The sequence below is a fragment of the Sphaeramia orbicularis genome, chromosome 6 (assembly GCF_902148855.1).
Source record: "Sphaeramia orbicularis chromosome 6, fSphaOr1.1, whole genome shotgun sequence".
In the NCBI taxonomy this organism is placed as follows: Eukaryota; Metazoa; Chordata; class Actinopteri; order Kurtiformes; family Apogonidae; genus Sphaeramia; species Sphaeramia orbicularis.
In genome coordinates this window covers 27,182,583-27,201,643 of record NC_043962.1, presented here as the reverse complement: position 1 = coordinate 27,201,643, position 19,061 = coordinate 27,182,583, and the positions used below count along the sequence as shown (strand labels likewise).

The 19,061-nt window shown below is 37.7% G+C and overlaps 2 protein-coding genes across 4 annotated transcripts; one reads left to right on the top strand and one right to left on the bottom strand.

Annotated features, from left to right (window-relative positions):
* Positions 1–794: 794 nt before the first annotated feature.
* LOC115421018 (cadherin-related family member 5) lies at positions 795–13,279 on the top strand. The gene is made up of 16 exons (XM_030136666.1): positions 795–1,071; positions 3,151–3,280; positions 3,373–3,587; positions 5,938–5,994; positions 6,081–6,173; positions 6,261–6,347; positions 6,443–6,553; positions 6,748–6,918; positions 8,682–8,772; positions 8,854–8,960; positions 9,046–9,246; positions 9,341–9,472; positions 10,563–10,641; positions 10,717–10,907; positions 11,004–11,024; positions 11,940–13,279. Exons 2-16 carry the CDS (start codon positions 3,175–3,177, stop codon positions 12,924–12,926), a joined length of 2,649 nt encoding a protein of 882 aa, XP_029992526.1. The 5' UTR covers positions 795–1,071; positions 3,151–3,174; the 3' UTR covers positions 12,927–13,279.
* Positions 13,280–14,219: 940 nt separating this feature from the next.
* calub (calumenin b) lies at positions 14,220–18,314 on the bottom strand. Of its 3 annotated transcripts, none has more exons than XM_030137234.1 (7): positions 18,231–18,314; positions 17,216–17,458; positions 16,747–16,940; positions 16,323–16,489; positions 16,169–16,229; positions 15,804–16,003; positions 14,220–15,626 (listed from the first exon to the last, which is right to left on the bottom strand). In XM_030137234.1, the coding sequence occupies exons 2-7, from the start codon at positions 17,434–17,436 to the stop codon at positions 15,522–15,524; spliced, it is 948 nt and encodes a 315-aa protein (XP_029993094.1). In that variant the 5' UTR covers positions 17,437–17,458; positions 18,231–18,314; the 3' UTR covers positions 14,220–15,521. The 3 variants fall into 3 exon arrangements, with proteins under 3 accessions (XP_029993094.1, XP_029993095.1, XP_029993096.1); XM_030137235.1 differs by having other exon boundaries at positions 17,216–17,454; positions 18,231–18,281; XM_030137236.1 differs by having other exon boundaries at positions 17,216–17,445; positions 18,231–18,260.
* Between the last annotated feature and the right edge of the window lie 747 nt (positions 18,315–19,061).

Sequence of the window (19,061 nt, the reverse complement as noted above, 5' to 3'; positions counted from 1 at the left end):
AAACAGACAAAAAAAAATCCTTTGGGAACTGCTGCAAAAGTCACACTGGGTCTTTATGGGTTAATTTTTCCCTCAGGCAGACTTCAGTCCTCAAACACTTCTGCACCCCCCCCCCCCCCCCACTTTTCTGTGACAATGCAAAACCCCCACAAATCTGCACTAACCAAAACAATTCTAATGGAAGGAGGCATGCTTTCATCACAGCAACCCTGAAGATATTTGCAGACATGCTCTTTAAAGTGTTGTCTGTGCATTTGTGTGAGTGTCTACACATGCTGGGACAAGTGTGTCGGGGGGAAGTGGGTTAATCTGCAGAAGGTGAACAGCCAATCTTTGATAGCTAATCCCTTGTCAGGCCTTATTAGTAGTGACCTAACACTAATTGAATAAATCCAATGAGCTGAGAGGCCCAAGTACATGCTCAGACCCAGAATAAGATTTAGCTAACACAACACACTTGAATGTTTTATATTAAAAGAAATACTATGTACAAAGATACTACAAAGTGGACAATACATTAATAAAGTATGGAGATACAGACCACTACAATGTTTTGACCTTGAACAAAAAATGACCAGACATTTTGACAGTTGCATTTTGATTGCATGCAAAAATGACTGTGAAGGTGAAATATGTAGTGACCAAAAATAATCTCCTAAATTCATTTCTGACCCTGATCTCTGACCTCACTGACAGGTTCTTGCCCTTTCTGATCTGATTGGCTCCGTCTGGCTCTGACTGGGTTAGCCCCACCCTCAGAGTTTAGCCTCTCAGCTGACGTTGATCCCAGGATCCACACACCTTAAGCTGCTGTCTGCTTTTTAACGTTTGTGGGAGGCGGGGTGACCGTGTGCATTTGTGTGTATGTGTTCGTATGTGTGTGTGTGTGTGTGGTCGGTATCATTGATTTACTGTCACTCTGCTTATTACTAACAGCTCTCTGTCTTTCTGAGAAGCTTTGACTGGCTTTTCGGGGGGTTTTGTGTTTGTCACTCAGCAATGGTCATCCCATCACACAGCGAGAGGATATGGAGGCTGACAGACAGGCTGCAGAGGATTTGACATCAACAGGTCAGTCAGCTGATCACCAGTTTACATGATTTGTGTTCGCATCTACAAAAACTGACATATTTGATTTTGTCACGTAAAGGAGCTTTAGCCTGTTTATTTACCTTGTACAGGCTGTGAAATCCATTATTTGCTGGAATGTAACCTCTTATTGTTGCATCACTCTTTTTCATACACACATAAGTACACATGACATGAATATGACAGACGTGTAATTGCACATTAATCAGTTAATTGTCCTGAAATTAAATTGTGTCCTGATGTTTCTGTCTCTTGTGGTTTGGCCTGTGAGTTTATCAGCAATCGAAGGCATCTCTTGAGATGTATCATGCCTCTATAAGATTAATGTTTGATCTCAATATGTCATTTAAGTATTTATACACCTATGTACAAATTATAAATGTAGAGAAGAATGATGAGGGCAAACACTTGAAGCACTAATGATAAAACATACTGCTCTGGTCAGTTCAGACTGGGGAAAGCCAGGGAGAGACAGATTTAAAGGGGATTTGGGGTAATTAGTAAACAGAGTAGGGTGTCTGCTGTATATTTCTGTTTGTATGTTGTAGGAGAGGTCTTACATTTTCTTAAGATATGCGGCCAAAGTCCAGTCTAGATGCTTGTCATACCCTGGATGTGAAACTAAGTCCCATAAAAATGCAAAACAAAATGATGCAGGAGGTTATTTCTGCCGACTACACCGTAAAAAATGACTGTAGAATTAACACCAAAAAGTTGTTAAATTGCAACATAAAAAAACTGTAAGTGACAATACAATGCAAAGTTGTTTATTTGAAAAGATTTTTGTGTTAACAATTAAATCAAATATAGCTGTAGTTTTTACAGGAAGAGTATGTGAACAAAACCAGATTTGTATGTAGAAATGATGTATTTCTATTGTTTTTAGAAAATAAAACTGTAAATTGAAAAACAATGTGGTGCCGTTTAAATTGCAAAACCGTAATGTTGAAATAACGGCCTATTTGCTTATTTTTTATATATAAAGAAGTTATAAAAAAGTAAACATTTAACAATTTAGCATTTTAAACTTGTAAATTAATGGGTTGGTAGGGTTGGTAGAGCGGCTCGTCCAATAACCAAAGGGTTGGTGGTTCGAATCCTGGCTCCGACTGTCCATATGTCCAAGTGTCCATGGAAGACGCTGAACCTTAAATTGCTCCCAGTTGGACCTGGTGGCTTTGGAAAGTGTTTTGGACACCATGAAAGTGTATGAAATGTGCTAAATAAGTGCAGTGCATTCACCATTTAAATCCAATGTTAAATATACATGTTTAAAATGTTAAATCTACATGTTACTCCTTAAATATGTTTACAGTTGGATGTGTTTTTTACAGTATTGTTCTGGTAACCACAGCTGCCAGTTTTTTTCTGTAAAACCAACAGGATTTTTTTTACAGTGTACCATTAGACAGTATTAATGGACACAAATAACAAGCAGTGTCCCGCATAATGGGTGCATATTTGTATATGAACATATATACATAGATGGATTTTTGTAGGATTATACAGGCATTTTAGATTCGTTATTATATACACTCTTACTCATGAAGTTGCAAAAAAATATTTTTACCTCCTCTCATGAAATGATCATGACTTATTCTTGATAGATAAAGTGTAACTGGGACACAGTTTGTAATTTTTACAACAGGTCAAAGGTGATTATTGATGGTGTAAAACAGGAATAAAAGAGGAATGTGTCAGAAAATAAAAGTATTTCAATTTATGGGCAATAATGTTTATGTAAGAATGGATGTTTAATGTATGTAAGTGTGTGTATGTATTTAATTGTTATGCTATCTATCTATCTATCTATCTATCTATCTATCTATCTATCTATCTATCTATCTATCTATCTATCTATCTATCTATCTATCTATCTATCTATCTATCTATCTATCTATCTATCTATCTATCTATCTATCTATCTATCTATCTATCTGTCTGTCTGTCTGTCTGTCTGTCTGTCTGTCTGTCTGTCTGTCTGTCTGTCTGTCTGTCTGTCTGTCTGTCTGTCTATCCATCCATCCATCCATCCATCTGTGTGTTGCATTCTTTACTCAGTCAGAACTGGTTCCTGAGGCCAGAATGAGCCCAGGAATGGCCCGAACTAAACCAAAACAAAGCTTCCCTCAAGTAAATGCTCTAGTCGGCCCACTGCTGGTCTTGCTGCTATGTCTGCATTCAGCTACAGGTAAATGAATGACTTATTATTCATTTTCTCAAAGCTCAGTTCTGTCTATTTTCTGCATGTACATTTATATTTTGTTATGTCAATGATGGCAGGAATGTCTGGCTGGGGTGGATGTCAGGAAGGTCAAGACGTATTTGCCACAGTCAGTGAAAACAGCCTGTCAGGAGAACTTGTAACTGAATTGATGGCTGACACGTCAATGGATGGGAGTTATTGGACACTGGATGGAAAGGACGCTCACTGGTTTTACTTGGACGGAAAGAACCTTCGGCTCAATGCATCAGCTGAAAAGGTCCTTGACCGAGAGGTAAGAAGAAGAGAGATTTCCTAATAACAACTGGGAATTAAGAGTATTAAAACCAGGCAAAAATAAAATTAAAAAAAAAAAAGTAAAAAAACAGGAAGATATTTATTCAATGAATGGATTACTACTTATTAGTAAACATAACTATGACTGTAGGGATGCTAGTAAAAGTGAAGGGCAGCAAGGAGGATGTTATATGTAAGTTTAGAAGAAACTTTCAGAGACTGAACTTTACGACCTTGTTCTTGGACTGAGCACAATCTCTCTGACTGTCATCCGGTTCCCAGACAGCTGTCTTACATCACGGCAGCTGTTAAAGGTTCCACCAGATTAACTCTGGCCCTCTCTGTCTCTGTGTCTCTCTGTATGTTTTGCTGCCTCATCTTCTTCCTCTGTCACATTGCACTACTATTTAAAAGTCTCAGAAGGGTAACAATTTACAGTTAGCTTGATGTTAGTTAGCAAATAAATAATGTAAAAAATATTAATACAGAAGTTATCACTAACCCAGTTATTATCTGGTTACTGGGCACATTAGTTGACTGTTAATTAATGTTGCAGCTTCTTAACTTCTTTAATTTTTAAAGTTTTGCTTGAAAAGTTATCAAATTTGAGCAATATGTTTTTAAGAAGTGATGGAGAGGATGTGGAGTCAGACATCAACTAATTCACCACAGGTTAAGGGAGTAAAACTTGATTTAACTGAATAATATGCAAATGTCTCAGAATTAATTTGCATTTTTGTTCAAAAATATTGATCCCTGGAGCACCTTGATGAAACGAAAAGTAATGAAATCTCAGTAAAACAAACAAACAAAAAAGCAGGAGTAGTGCACATGTCAATTTTTTAAAATACTATTTTATATAACATGAAATACAATAAATGATATGACAAGATGTCATTTATTGTATTTCATGTTATATAAAATAATAAATGACATATGACAACATGGGCAACACGGTGGTGCAGTGGATAGCACTCGTGCCTCACTGCAAGAAGGTCCTGGGTTCGATTCCAACACCAGTCGACGGGGGGTGGGACCTTTCTGCGTGGAGTTTGCATGTTCTCCCTGTGTCTGCATGGATTCTCTCTGGGTACTCCAGCTTCCTCCCACAGTCCAAACACATGCACCGATAGGTTAATTGGTTAATCTAAATTGCCCATAGATGTGAATGTGAGAGTGATTGTTTGTCTCTATATGTCAGCCCTGTGATGAACTGGTGAAATGTCCAGGGTGTACCCCGCCTCCGCCCATAAGTAGCTGGGATAGGCTCCAAGCGACCCCTGTGACCCTAGTGAGGATAAAGCAGGTTCAGATAATGAATGAATGAATGAATGTCAAGGTCTTTAAGTCTTTAAATTTAAACACTTTGGAGTTTGGACTCATTTGCAGTGTTTAGTTTTTTTACAGCACTGCTTGCACATGTTTATCTAAAAGGAAAAAATTTAATATACACTGATATGTGCCAATGAAGTGTTTACATACTCTGGTGATCTGAGAGTTTACTGTGTCTAAATGCTTAGTAGTGAAAGCATTTATCAATATAACCTAAACTCATACGTTACTATTTACTCTACCTGTAAAATTCATTGCATTAGTTTTGGTCATTACAGTACATATTGGGCCTCATTCAAGAAACCATATATGAGCAAAATGTCAAAATATTTTTACAATGGGAGTCTATGGTAGTGTCACCATTCTGTTTTCTCTACCGCTCTGTACACGGCTAAACACTTGCCCTTTTAAGGTGTTCAGTGGGCGTCACAAATCCTTATTGGCAACACCCATCCCATTTATGATCAAGTGAAATTCATCTTTCAGCACACCTGGGTGAGGGCAGATTTGGATGGTAACAATGTTTGGTGCATCCACAGTTGAGTCCTCTGATTTTTTATTTTTTTTTTAATCACAGTGTGTTGTGTGTTTTATGCATTTTTATAGTATTTGATTAAACTGTTGCTATCTTATGATTTAATCATGCTTTTAGATGTAAAGTACTTTGGTCTTCTTTATGTTGTTGTAAAGTGCTGTATGAATAAACTTTGATTGATTTCTCTTAATTAAAATAATTACAGAAAATACAAGATAAATTTAATATACTGTTGCGTTCATAATGTTATTTTTTATGTGTGGTGTTTTTTTTTTTCTCCTTGTACTCTATTTTATGATGGATTGTGGTGAATATTTGCTTGCAAGGCAAAGACTAATTCCTTTTTTTTTGTACACATAAGGTATACACTAATATATTTCTATTTTATTGTATATACAGAGATAATAATGCTGTTATGTGATCTTAGTGTGTTCTTCTCTTTATGGCTAAAGCTGTTGTGTCCCTTGTGTTTCAATGTCAGACTCAGGGCCCTGTTTTATTGGCGGAGTTGTCATGTTATGAGGAGGAAACACTTCAGGTACACCTTTCTGCTTTATTTTAACTCCCAAGTGTAATATCTCAGATTTACACAGAGCTGTAAGCTTTTTGTCTTTTTTTTTGCAGGGTGTGTACCGAATCGTGGTGGAGATTCTCAATGAAAATGATCACACACCTGTGTTTGCTGACAGCACTATTCAGTCGCTTGTTGTCAGTGAGGTAAGACATGAAGAAATCTCTTAATATTTATTAAAAGTCTCTGCCTCCTTTATTGTTGTCACTGTCTTTGCTCTTTTCTCTTTGCAGTTAATTCCTGTAAATACAGTCGTCTTTACTGTTGAAGCCACAGATGCAGACAATGACAAGATCATTTATTCTATTGACCAGACATCAGTAAGTTTGACTTTTACTATGCTATTAATATACATGATAAAAACTTGTAAATTCATTGTATTATTTCTGCTGTGCTTGTATTTAACTTTTTACAGCCGGATGCAGAGTACTTTAAAGTTGATCTTCCAAACAGTGGAGAGGTGATCCTGTCCAAGCCTCTGGACTACGAAACCAAATCACTCCTTACTGTGACCATCCATGCTACTGTAAGCCTTGTATTTATATCATTTTTGCAATCACATCCTAACTAAACGTATGTTAAATCATCATAATCTTTCTTGAATTGAAAAAGCCATTATTTGATTTCATGATTCTGCTTATAAAACTGAATCACCCTCTTTTTTCATTATATGTCTGTGATCCTTTTGAAGAAATCTGAAGACTCCTCTCACTCTTTCAGGAAATGAGCACCGCTGAGCACTTCAACACCAGCACCAACATCACCATCACTGTCCAGGACGGAGATGACCAGTACCCACAGTTCCTGCCCTGTATACTGCCTTTTCAGGATGAGATCAGCCACATCTGCAGCAGCCCCGTCTACACAGTCAATATCACTGAAGGGGAGGAGGTCAGATTTTTCAAAAAGCTTTGTTAGGTTCAGGGAGCCTAATGTGTTTGTATATTTAACATACTCTAAAACTATATTTCTAACAAGTCTATTTCTCACCATATCAGGAAAAACATATTTAGATCAATATATTATGTCACCTAAGTTCAATATCAATATAGATGCTAAACTTGTCAACAGTAAATACCACAGTTGACCCACTATACATCCTTAATCTGTTAAACCCTGACCATATTTTCAGGGGAAAAACACCTAAAAAAGATATACCCAAAGTAAATGAAGAATTACCCCACAATAATAAGGTTCATATGGATGTTCTTGGTGTCTATGGACATTTAGAGACCTCATAGAATCTATTCCCATTGTCCAAAATATTGTATCTATTACTATGCCTGAGTAAACTGTAACAAACTAAAAGAGAAATTAGAATTTTTTTTATCCTCGCCTGTTTTTTTTTCGGCTGGATTGACAATGACATGCATAAATTAATTGTTCGTGTCGGAGATTTTTAATAGGATATATTTCACCCCACAAAGATTAAAAATCATGTTTGAACATTAAAGTTTGCACTTTTGATGTACTTTTATTAACATTAGGGTCTAAACTTTGAGCAAAAGTTGAAAAAAAAAAACATCCATTGTCCTGATTTATTATATTTTTATAGTAGATGAATATTAATATAATCTTTTCGACCCGTGGGCGGGCTGATGGGGCTAATATATACTTTTTACTGTTGTTGTTTTATACACTGTCCAGCCCAACAAAAAAGGTAGACACACAATATTTCAGCTTTAGCTTTGATTATGGGACATGGGACATATGTAATGTCACAATAAACATCAGAACAATAATATTACATCCATAGATGTATTGGGGTTCCTCTTTCTGAAATATGTAAGGGTCAAATGCTTCATTTCAGACATTCAGATGTTTTGTTTTTTTTTAACCCCCCCAAAACTATTGGTTGAATTTATACCAAATTGGGCTTCTAGATTGCCAGTGATCCAGAATAGATGTGGTCATACTTTGGGAAAAATAGGTCAAAGTTCAAATTTTTTATGATTTAAAAAAAAAAAATTCTCCCATTTACATATAATGGGCAAAAATTCACATGTCTATAAAAACTTTCAATTTACTTCAAACTTGGCACATATATAGAGGCAATTGATATGCTGACATCACCACACGCATAGACATGATGACATCAGCTGGATCGATGCCAATCGACAATACATTTGAGGGGCGGGGTTTGTTGTACCTGGCACCAATTGTTTTTTTTTGTTTTTTTTGGGTTTTTTTTTTTTATAGTTTTCTGTATCAGTTTAAGGTGGAAATGTGTTAAATGTTATATTAATGTCAAAGAAAATTCAAATTCAGTGTAGATCTACATGTAACACTGTAGATGTTACATGCATCAATCATAAATTAACCTTAATCAAATGTTCCACTCCTTGAGATGCACATTTTGCTCAGAATTTTTTTTCCCAGCTGAACCATAGTAATCACTGCAGTTATTTTCCAATGGAAGGATCTGAGCAACATTTTCTCTTAAATCCAGGAGGGGACTTTTTTTTTTTTTTTTTTGGGCAGACGGTGTATATAATCTCATGCAATGCGTACTGCCCTGTAATTATAGATCTAGATGTTATAACACAGGCATTTAGGCTACAAAGTTTATTGATCTGTCAAAAATGCATGACATTATTTCTCTAGTTTACAAGTCAATAGACTTGTAGAACATGAAAATGTGTGTCTCTCTGCAGGACATTGTTTTGAACTTCTCTCCTGGTCCCATTCATGCAGTGGACGGTGACAGAGGACTCAGGTCCCCAGTTAGCTATGCCATCCTCTCAGGTACCATATTCACAGATGGATAGTCAGTGTGAAATGCTGCTTGTCATTTGTCACCTGTAACTCTGTGTGTTTTCATACTAGGGGATGATGATGGACGTTTCCTGATGGACAAACAGACCGGGGAGATGAGGTTGACTCGGGGGGTCAGGGACAGGCTCACAACCCCAGCGTTGCATCTTCAGGTCATGGTAAGACTTAGTGTTGAACAGTAGCCTTGAAAGATGTCGGCTCTGTTTTCATTCTGTGATGTCATCCTCTGTGTGTTTCACTCAGGCATACCAGGACGATGACCCCAGGAAGTACTCTGTCGCTACAGTGTTGGTCCGTGTTCTAGCACTGAACCAGTTTAATCCAGAGTTCGACATGCCTGTATATCACGGCTTTGTAATTGCAGGAAAAGACTCTCCTTCTCTGGTCATTACATACGGCAACAAAGCGCTGATGTTGCATGTACTGGACAAGGACTTTACCCATGTATGGACTCCTGCTTGAACATCACAGTGCATAAATATTTAACACTCATGTTTTCCATCACTGACTGAAATTGTTTTCCTACTCAAATTGGCAGGGCTTCAATCCCATGATCTACTTCACCTTCAGTCCTACATCCAATCACACAGACATGTACCAAATCACACAGGAGGGGCTTCTGATCGCCAGGACCAGTCAGCTCAAAGCCAAACAGAAACACTTTCTCGAGGTGAAAAATCTGTTTGTTCTGGCATAGATCCACATCAACACGTGATCTAAAATAATCAGGAGGATATAATTAGAGCTGCACTGATCTGATAAGCCAGATTGGAATTTACGCTGATTGTGACTATAAGCGGATCAAGCCTCAGCCATAATGAGTAGATCCAGGTTTTTTGACCATTTTTCCACTATAAAAACCTGTGGGTTTTCCTTTTCCTTAGGTCTAAATTACTTAACATGCCTGCTCTCCTGTTAACTTACATAGAAACTACACTAAGGACAGTGAAATGTAGAGATTGATATTTTTGGAAAAGGAAGGCACTGACTAAGGAATAGGACTAAGAGTTGGATTTATAAGGTGGAACAATGGAAAAAATATACTAAGTATAAGAAAATATAGGAAAAATGATTTACGGTATCGTAAATTGTAAACAAATTCAAGTTAAGTTGCTGAATTGTAAATATATGAAGTGAACATGTCTGATTTTTTTTTTATTACCCCCCCCTAAAAAAAAGGGGGGGGGGGGGCAAGAGGTATTGTTTTTGGTTCGGTTTGTTTGTTTCTTTGTTTGGTAACACTTTAGCAGCAAAACTATTGGTTTAATTCATACCAGATTGGGTTTACAGATTGCCAGTAACACAGAATAGATGTCATTACATTTTGGGGAGAGTAGGTCAAAGTTTAAATTTTTTATGAATTTTTTACATCTTTTTTTTTTCGCCATTTACATATAATGGGCAAAATTTTATGTCTGTAGCAGCAAAACTATTGGTTGAATTCATACCAAATTGGGTTTATAGATTGCCAGTGACCCAGAGTAGATGTCGTTGCATTTTGCAAACGTAGGTCAAAGTTCAAATTTTTTATGAATTTTTAAAATCTCTTTTTTCTCCCATTTACTTATAATGGGCAAAATTTCAAATGTCTATAAAAACATCCATTTTGTTTCAATTTACTTCACACTTGGCACATATATAGTGGCAACTGATATGCCGATATCAGCACATGCATAGACATGATGACATCAGCTGAACTGATGCACAATCATTCACTCAAAAAGGCAATAATACTAACGTCAAATCAATATACTTTGCAGGTGATAGCTATAGACCAGGAGTCTGGTGATGCTGCCTTTGCTACCATAGTGGTGGAAGTTCTACCTGAAGGACAAGCAGGTAAGTACAGCTGCTCAGACACTCACACACTATATACCCGAACACCTCGACTGTAAACTGACACAAAGTGTGCAGTTCCTTACAGTCCACTGGGAGATGAGCGGCTGACTGGCTGTACTGTGGGCAAGGCCTTGTTTCTGTGCATGGTGTTCATGACTCTCCTCGGGGGGGTCCTGTTGATGGTGATGTGGCTGAAGAGAAAACATAAAGGACACAAAGACCCACTGGAGAGAGGGTGTGTCGCCCAGGGCAAACACCCCAATGTGGTGAGACCTTTAATCAAGATAATTAGATTATATTTTTTAAAGATTTGTTTGTGTACAGGTTTGTGTCACTAAAATGTTATGCAAATTTTTCCACAGAGTTTACGTTGGTTCCAACTGGTGAGTATCTTCTTCCTCTTTGTTGCATCATCATTTATCCCCTGTAGTTTATATTTCAGTTGTTGGATAATAACCTGATGCAATGGCCTTGTGCAGTTTATATACCATTACCCAAAAAGTTGGAATAATTTTGTTTTCAAACACATTCCTCTATTTATTCCTATTGATACACATCAGTAATCACCTTTGACCAGGTGTAATATTTACATACTGAGTCTCAGTTACACTTTATCTGTCAAGAATAAATCACATTGTTACAATCATTTCATGAGAAGAGGTAAAAACATTTTATTCCAACTTCATGGCCAACAGTGTATTTGAAGCTGTAATGCATGTAAGAACTCCTGCATGTTGATTCTTTTGCACATTAATACCGCTTGTAGGATCATATGGAAATGCCTGCATTTCACTATTATTATAGCTAATGAATCCTAATAATAAAACTAAAGCTGCTGTGAAAAAATCTGTTTGTAAACTGAAATAAAAATGAAACACAAACACTAAATAAAAACTACAATTAACCAAAGACTGACTAAATTGAAGCAGATATGCAAGTAAAAGCAGCTTGGTTCTCATTTTCTCCCAATATTGATACTTCACAGTTAACAAGTAAGAGCAAAATTGGTATAAAATTGGATCTATGATAAACAGTGGGTTTTCATAAATCACATTTAATATCATGTACTCTTTCATCCTACCTATTTTAGCTTCTGTAAGTCAAGGTTTTGCAGCAAATATTTAAAAAGCGAAAACTAAATAACATAATTGAGTTCATTGCCAAAAATAATAAGCGAAAGTAAAGTGATAACAAAAACGGTAATGAAAGATGAATAAAGCACATCACGCTCAGTCAGGTTCAATAACTCACCTTCTCTTTGGAATATTGTTGACCTGATTTCTGTGGTTGCCCCTTAGGTGAATCACCGCAGTGGTATGCCACAGATGGAGGACCGACCTTTGTCCAGTGAAGACTATGGAACCTGTAACCCTTCCTTCAGCTTCACCCACCAAGACCTGCCCCCCCACAAAGAACCTGACTCATCGAAAACCACCGCTGCCCCAGACACCAACCCCGCTCCTACTGAACCTATCCACAGCCCTGTGATCCTCCAAAACAATCTATTGACAACACCTGAAAGCTCCTCTACTTCACCCACCCTTCACCCAGTCACTGTGAACATGAGCCTCCAGTGTACGGCTCCAGATCCTGCTTCACCCAACGAAAACCTCAGCCCAATAACGCCTCCATCTGACGCTACCGTGCACCCTTCTGAGAGCTTTGAGAGCCTCAAAACCATCCCCAGCCCTGCATCCTGTGACGCCTCCAGCCCTCCACCTGACACCTGTCCTGATTCAAACACTTTTGACCATACCACCACCCCTTCCTCTCAGTCTTCTCCATCTAGTGTACCACGTAGTCACACCCGAATAGCTTCAGCAGAGATTGATAAACCCTTCCGCAAATCCCGTGCGAATACACCCCCAAACCGTCCTTATTCACCTTTACTGTCCACAGCCCACACAAAACCGATGAAGACGCCTCCACCTACACCAGAGCATTCACCTGTGAAAGCCACGTTGATACATACAGATATATCTCCCCCTGATTCCCCCCCAAAATCACCAAACCAGAGCTCAGAGATAGACCAACCATCCACATCACTGGACCACACTGACCACCCAGAGGAGCCTGCAGACAACGGGAGTCCACCTCAGGACCGAAGGCCCTCGACAAATTCAGGAAATACCCAAGACAGCAACAGGGTTGGGGATGACGACGATGGTTTTCTGGGGGATGAAGATGTAGACAAGAACAGTGATGGTGAATTAGAGGCAGAAGACGAAGAGCTGTTGAGAGCGTTGGCTCGTTGTGGTCCTGTTTTTATCACAATTACTAAGTGATAAAACACAAAATGAGGACGTAAGGTGAAGATGGATGACACAGGGAGAAGAGGAAGAGTCTGGCTACTGTAGTTAATGCAGTAGCAAAGACAAGGACAGATTGCGCGCACACACACACACACACACACACACACACACACACACACACATACACAGCCCAGGTCATATTAAAAACACACAAGAAAAAATACAATACACAAAGCTAGTTATAATCCATGATACATAGTTAGCCTAGAAGACATTAATGAGTGACCTTGAAGACATTATGCACAATTAAAAACATTCATGTAAACCAACCTTTTGTTTGAATGTTTACACTTAACAAGATTGTATTAAATAATGATGAAAACTCACATAGCGTAGTGCAATATTTATTTCTTTGTAATGCCTACTCTTAAAGCGGCCCAAGGTTTTGGTCTTTGAATGAATGTATAACTGCGTACTTCAATGATAAGACAAGATACATTTGTATGCATTCATGAGTCAAATTTAATCTGTGTTTCAGCTAGCGCTGTCAAATGATAAAGATTTTTAATCAGATTAATCATAGGGTTGCTGTGGATTAATTTTGATTAATCACAATTAAATATTCATTTTTAATCTATATTAATCATGTTTCATTTTGCATGAGCAAACAGACTCAAAAAAGAAGGGAATATATATGCACTTAACGAATTTGTTGCAAGCTGAAGTGCTAGCAGAATCGCAGACTAACGTATGCTTCGTGTTAACGTGGTATGTTAAGCTGGAAGTGCTTCGGTGAAAAGAAAACTTCCTACAGAGTGTGCATAATACTTTATGTGAGTTGACTGTTCCATCTTGGTTAATTGCATTAAAATTCTTAATCAGATTAATCATGATGATGGATTAATCTGCGTTAACACATTAATTTTGACTGCCCTAGTTTTAACATATGCATTCAGCCATGAAATATGTCAACAGAAATGACCAGAGTCTTGTTATTAGCGAGATATAGGGGGAACATTCTACTGAAATGTTTCAGGAAGTATGCTGGTCCCAAATTCCTAAAACAACAGTACAAAGATTAGTGGGTCACTAGGTCAAAAGTCAGCAGAAATCCAGGAAATAGGAAACTTTTCTGTAAGATAAATCAACAGGAAAACGGTACAGTGTAATGTAATGCTACACAACAGGTATTTCTATTAGAAATATGCACTCAGGTTTCAGAAAGTCTAAGAACAAGTTGCTGTAGAATATTTTCATCTTAAGTACATATCAATTGGTTTAAATGGATCATACTATTAATACATAAAATAAAAAGGCAAAAGAATAAATGTTTTATTTTTTATTGAGACATTCTTCTCAATCACAAAAATGGGACCTGATTGTTAGAGTGCTCAGTTTGCAGACCAACATATTTACAGTAAAGTCACAAGTGAAAAGCTTGTTGCTGCGGTGAGCCTGTAAAAAAACATTTTCATTTACATTTATAGTATACCATAAAAATTGTCAACAGTGGTTATAAATGGTGGTAGTGATAATAGAAGCATAACAAACATATTTAGGGTGCTCCCGAGATTAAGTTGGGGAAGGCATTTTGGAAGGGAGGGGCATTTTGTCAAACGGCTTACAAAAAAAAGGGTTAAGGGTTTTTTTTTGTTTTGCTTGGCACACAAAAGAGTTAGTTCAGCAGAAGTCAAACAAAAGTCAAAACATAAAAAAGGGAAAACAGTCATCAAAAACACAAGTAATATATATACACACACAAAGATTCACACACACACAAACACACACTTTGAGGTGATAAAGTAAGAAATGAGGCAGCTTTCAAAGACAAAACAGTTTCAAAGTTAATCGAGATTCCTTCAACTAACAAACAGCAAACCCCCGACCTTTTGTGGGACTCAGTTTGTGTTAACTGGATGGTCCAGTAGAGCAAAAACAGTACGGTCCCACAATTGATACTTTGCACTTTACTATTGCACTAGTTCAAATAGTCTTCATTGTCACTAGAATTTAGTAATTTCCCATCATCCTGAACATGAGTTACCCCCTCATAACTACATTCTGATCAATAAAGACATTAAAAAAGCACATGTGAATCAGCAACAAGTGTTTTTTGTTTGGGCCTCAAACATGAATAGACAGAAGTAAAACAAATTCTAACAGCGCAAAATCATTACTCTTCATGGTCCAGTGCATTGCAAAAAACAAAAAGAGCAAAACAAACTATAGTGTATCCTGCACAGCTAATTGTGGCTTTATCAAGGTTTTCATAACAAAACATGGCTATATTTTGTAAAAATACCAAGAAAAAAAAAAAAAAGTGTAGTTTAACATTAACACTGCTTGTCCATTGCCTGACCTGGACAAGGCAAGGGTAGTGTAAAGAAGCAGAACAAAGCTGGAGATATATTCCAATTTGATGCACAACTGATTGTGACAACACTGGCCAAGCATGGATACAGAACTCTGAATGTTAGCGAGTGTACAATGCAGCACATTCAAGAAATCAAATAAATTACTGTCCGTGGCGTTGGATTAGGCAAGTTCATCTTGACTGAAACACTCCATTTACAGTCAGAGGAGTAAGGTGGGAAACAAAATGAGCACAGTCTTTGGGGCAGGAAGGTGTTAGAACTCGTCATGTCTAGTGAGAGCCTCTCCAAAGTCAGTTGCCTGGCTGCCCACGAACAGGTCGTACTTATCCACGATTTCTGCTTTGGTCAGATGGCCATCCTGAAAGGAGGGAGAAGAACAATTATGGTATCAGTGCAATCACAACTATGCCCCTATATATACATCAGTGTGTAAGGCAGGTTTTATACAGTTATTCAGACACTGATTACAGCCAAGACTCATAATGGCTGTTTTTTAAGCCTTTTGAAATTGGAAATTATTTCAACACAAACATACTTTGTCTGCATCGGATTCGTAGACCAGATGTTTGGCTTCAGCCTCAGCGTGGTCGTAGTCACTGGGAAGGATCCAGTCTCTGGTCTCGTCCTTGTCCATCTTCCCATCTTTGTTTTTGTCTCTGAATTCGGTAAACTGTTCCCTCTCTGTCTTTACCCACTCAGGTTCTGTGGCATCTCCCTCCTGGTTGTACATGTCACCTATAACACAGGATCAGTCAGAGTAAAAGGGTGCTTTTGATTCAAAATTTTCATGTATCAGTCACTACTCTCAGCAGCTTTATACAGTACAAAACAACCACGTTTAATTGCAGACTCTGACACAATTCATCCCACTCAACATGTACTGTGTGGTGTTTTACTTACCTATGTACTCATCCAGGTCAATTAAACCATCCCCATTTTTGTCAATGTCTTCCATGGTTTCCTGAAGGAAACAAACAAGAAACAAGCCAGTGAGAGGGAAGTAAAAGATACAGTTACCACAAGTGTAACATAATATAATTTGTCTTTTGCTCACCAGAACCACAATGTCTTTCATGTGGTCATACTCCTCAGGGTGAAGGAAGGCTGTGAACTCCTCCTTGTTGGCTTTCATGTCATTATCCTGGTCAGCCATTTTAAATCTCCTCTCATCACGAGCCATCATCTGCCTATAGCTGAAGCCATCATCAGGGTCTTGGTCATCTGCAAGACACAGAAAACAAATGTTTCTAGTACGAGCAAAAATGAAAAAGATACTTACGACTGCATTTACTCAGTATGCATATAAACTGAAAGAGACAGAAAATTATCAGATTTGCTTGGTTTAACTTATACTGGTGTTATTCAGGAAATGCATCCATCAGATAGCATAACATCAACAACAACATTTCAGCCTGGTGTTATGTTACTCCTGGATATCAATATCATATGTATAAAATGAAGATCATTTGCAACCATACCTAGAATGTACCCATATGTGGCATTCTTGTATTCCTCCCAGGATACTACGTCATCTCCGTTGAGGTCATGACTCTTCCACTGTCTATCCACATCATCGTAGATCCATCTCTTCTGAGCATGCTTGATCCACCTCTTCATCTCCTCAACTGTCACGTAGCCATCCTTATCCTCATCTATACGCTCAACCAGCATACTGTAACAATGACATGACAAAATGTAAAATGAAATGTATATACACAGTATGGAGTTCTGGTGTGTCACCTAAGATTAAATCTGCTTCACTATGAGATGAGACTTTGTCTATATCACTCAAAGAACTGATGGCTAAAAATGAGATGCATATAATGCTGAAACATATCGATTTCAACTTTTAATGATTTGTGAAAGGTCTGTTTTTGTCACAGAATTATAAATATCCCTAAAATTTCAAGAATGGCTGCACACAATCTCCCTTTTGTGTATTCTTACCCTAATCTCTCCTTGCTCTCCTCTGGTGTAAGCTGGTCAAAGGTTTTGGCCTCATCTTGTCCCAGAAAAGCCTCATGGTCATAGTCAAAGTTCTCAGAGTCTTCGTGTGCCCGGTTGCTGAGGGGTTCATCGTGGTGGACACGGTCCTTTTTCTCTGTGGGTTTGCTGGTAGCGTACACCACACAGAGGGCAAAGCACATGACAAATGGCCGCAGCTCCATCGTGTGAATCTGCAAACACTGTCAAAGCAAGGGTAGAAAAAATAAAAGATGGCCAAACATCATGTTATTGCTTACTACAATACTACTACTACTACTACTACAATAATACTACAGCTGAGTAGAAGAAATAAGCACTGAAGTCATAATGATAATTCTATAATGACTTTTCAAATCTAGAAAGAAGTTATTGATTATTTTAACTACACAGACCCATATTTAACACACATTTTTGCAAACATATCAGTGGGTGTATGTGGTTACCCTTAACTTTAAAGACAACAACAATGGTATTTTTGGAGCATACATTTTCTCAAATATTCTATGTTGGAAAAAAGAACAATACACTTCTCTTCGCTTTTAAAATGAGTTTTTTCTGGGGTCTGCCTCACAATGAGACTTTGCCTCATTAAGAAAGACAATACTAATGACGTTTTACTAAAGTGTCCCAGTCTTGTATCAATGTCTCTATAAAAATGTCTATTTCTATCTTTAGCTTTATGTCAAATAATCTCTGTTTAATGAGCTAAAATAAACATATGAGCCCGTTCAGGTTGGTAAATAGGTTAACTAATGCTGCCAGCCACATCCAAGGTTGAGCTGCAAATGTAATGTTAGACAGGCTAACCAAGCGTCCCGTTAGTTTTGAATGATAACCTGTAGTTTCACTCATTTAACCACCATAAATAAGTCACCATTAAGCTAGTACTACTATGTACCTGTGAGTATCAAGTATAGAATAGACATATTTTCGTTAACTATTGTATTTTATGGAAAAGATGTAGGAGAGAATTTACCGGTGTCTTTAGGAAGTTCTTCGTTGCAGTTTTAGTCCCGCCCTCGGGGCCGGAAACACACCCATGCACTTCCTGTGCTGAAACGTCCACTGACCAATCAGAGTTCAAGGAAGTGAGTGCCATGTCGCCCGTTCATTGGTCCACTTCAAGGGAGCATCGGTGATTGGATTGGACGAGAACCGCCACGTCCTCAAAGTCAACAAAACCTCGTTCATTCATAAAAGTGTCTTTGCAATTAGTGCGCAAGGAAGGTGTCAAACTACAGTACAATTCACAGAAATAAAATTTAAATGAATAAACAAACAAACAAACAAACAAACAAACAAATAAATAAATAGGGCACAACTCTGTTGTGTTCTTCGTTAGCCCTTAATCTTGTGAAAGACTACATATATGCAAAGAATGATGTCGCTCTTGTGTGCTAAGGGTTTAGTATTTTATGAAGGAAGAATTGTCCAAATAAAGATTTAATGCTGACCATGCTCCTATTTACTATAATTGACTACCACTCCTACATTAGAAAGCAATATGAGAAAATAAGAAAAAAAAGTGAAGCTCAAATCTAAGTCGATTGCATCTTCTCAAGGTGTAAGTGACGTCATTGATGAACAAGTTTTTGTCCACTACTTAGGGATGTGAATAGTCTGATAATAGGTGGTAATGCTTAAGTCCACAAACCAGTGCAATCTGTACAATTACTATAGATCATAAATCACATACAGTAAATGAGTGTGCATGTATTTCACGGTCATTTTCAAAGGGTTTTGGTGATACTGTTTTTAACATCTTATTAATGTGTTAAGAATATTCTTACTACATCGAAACTATTTA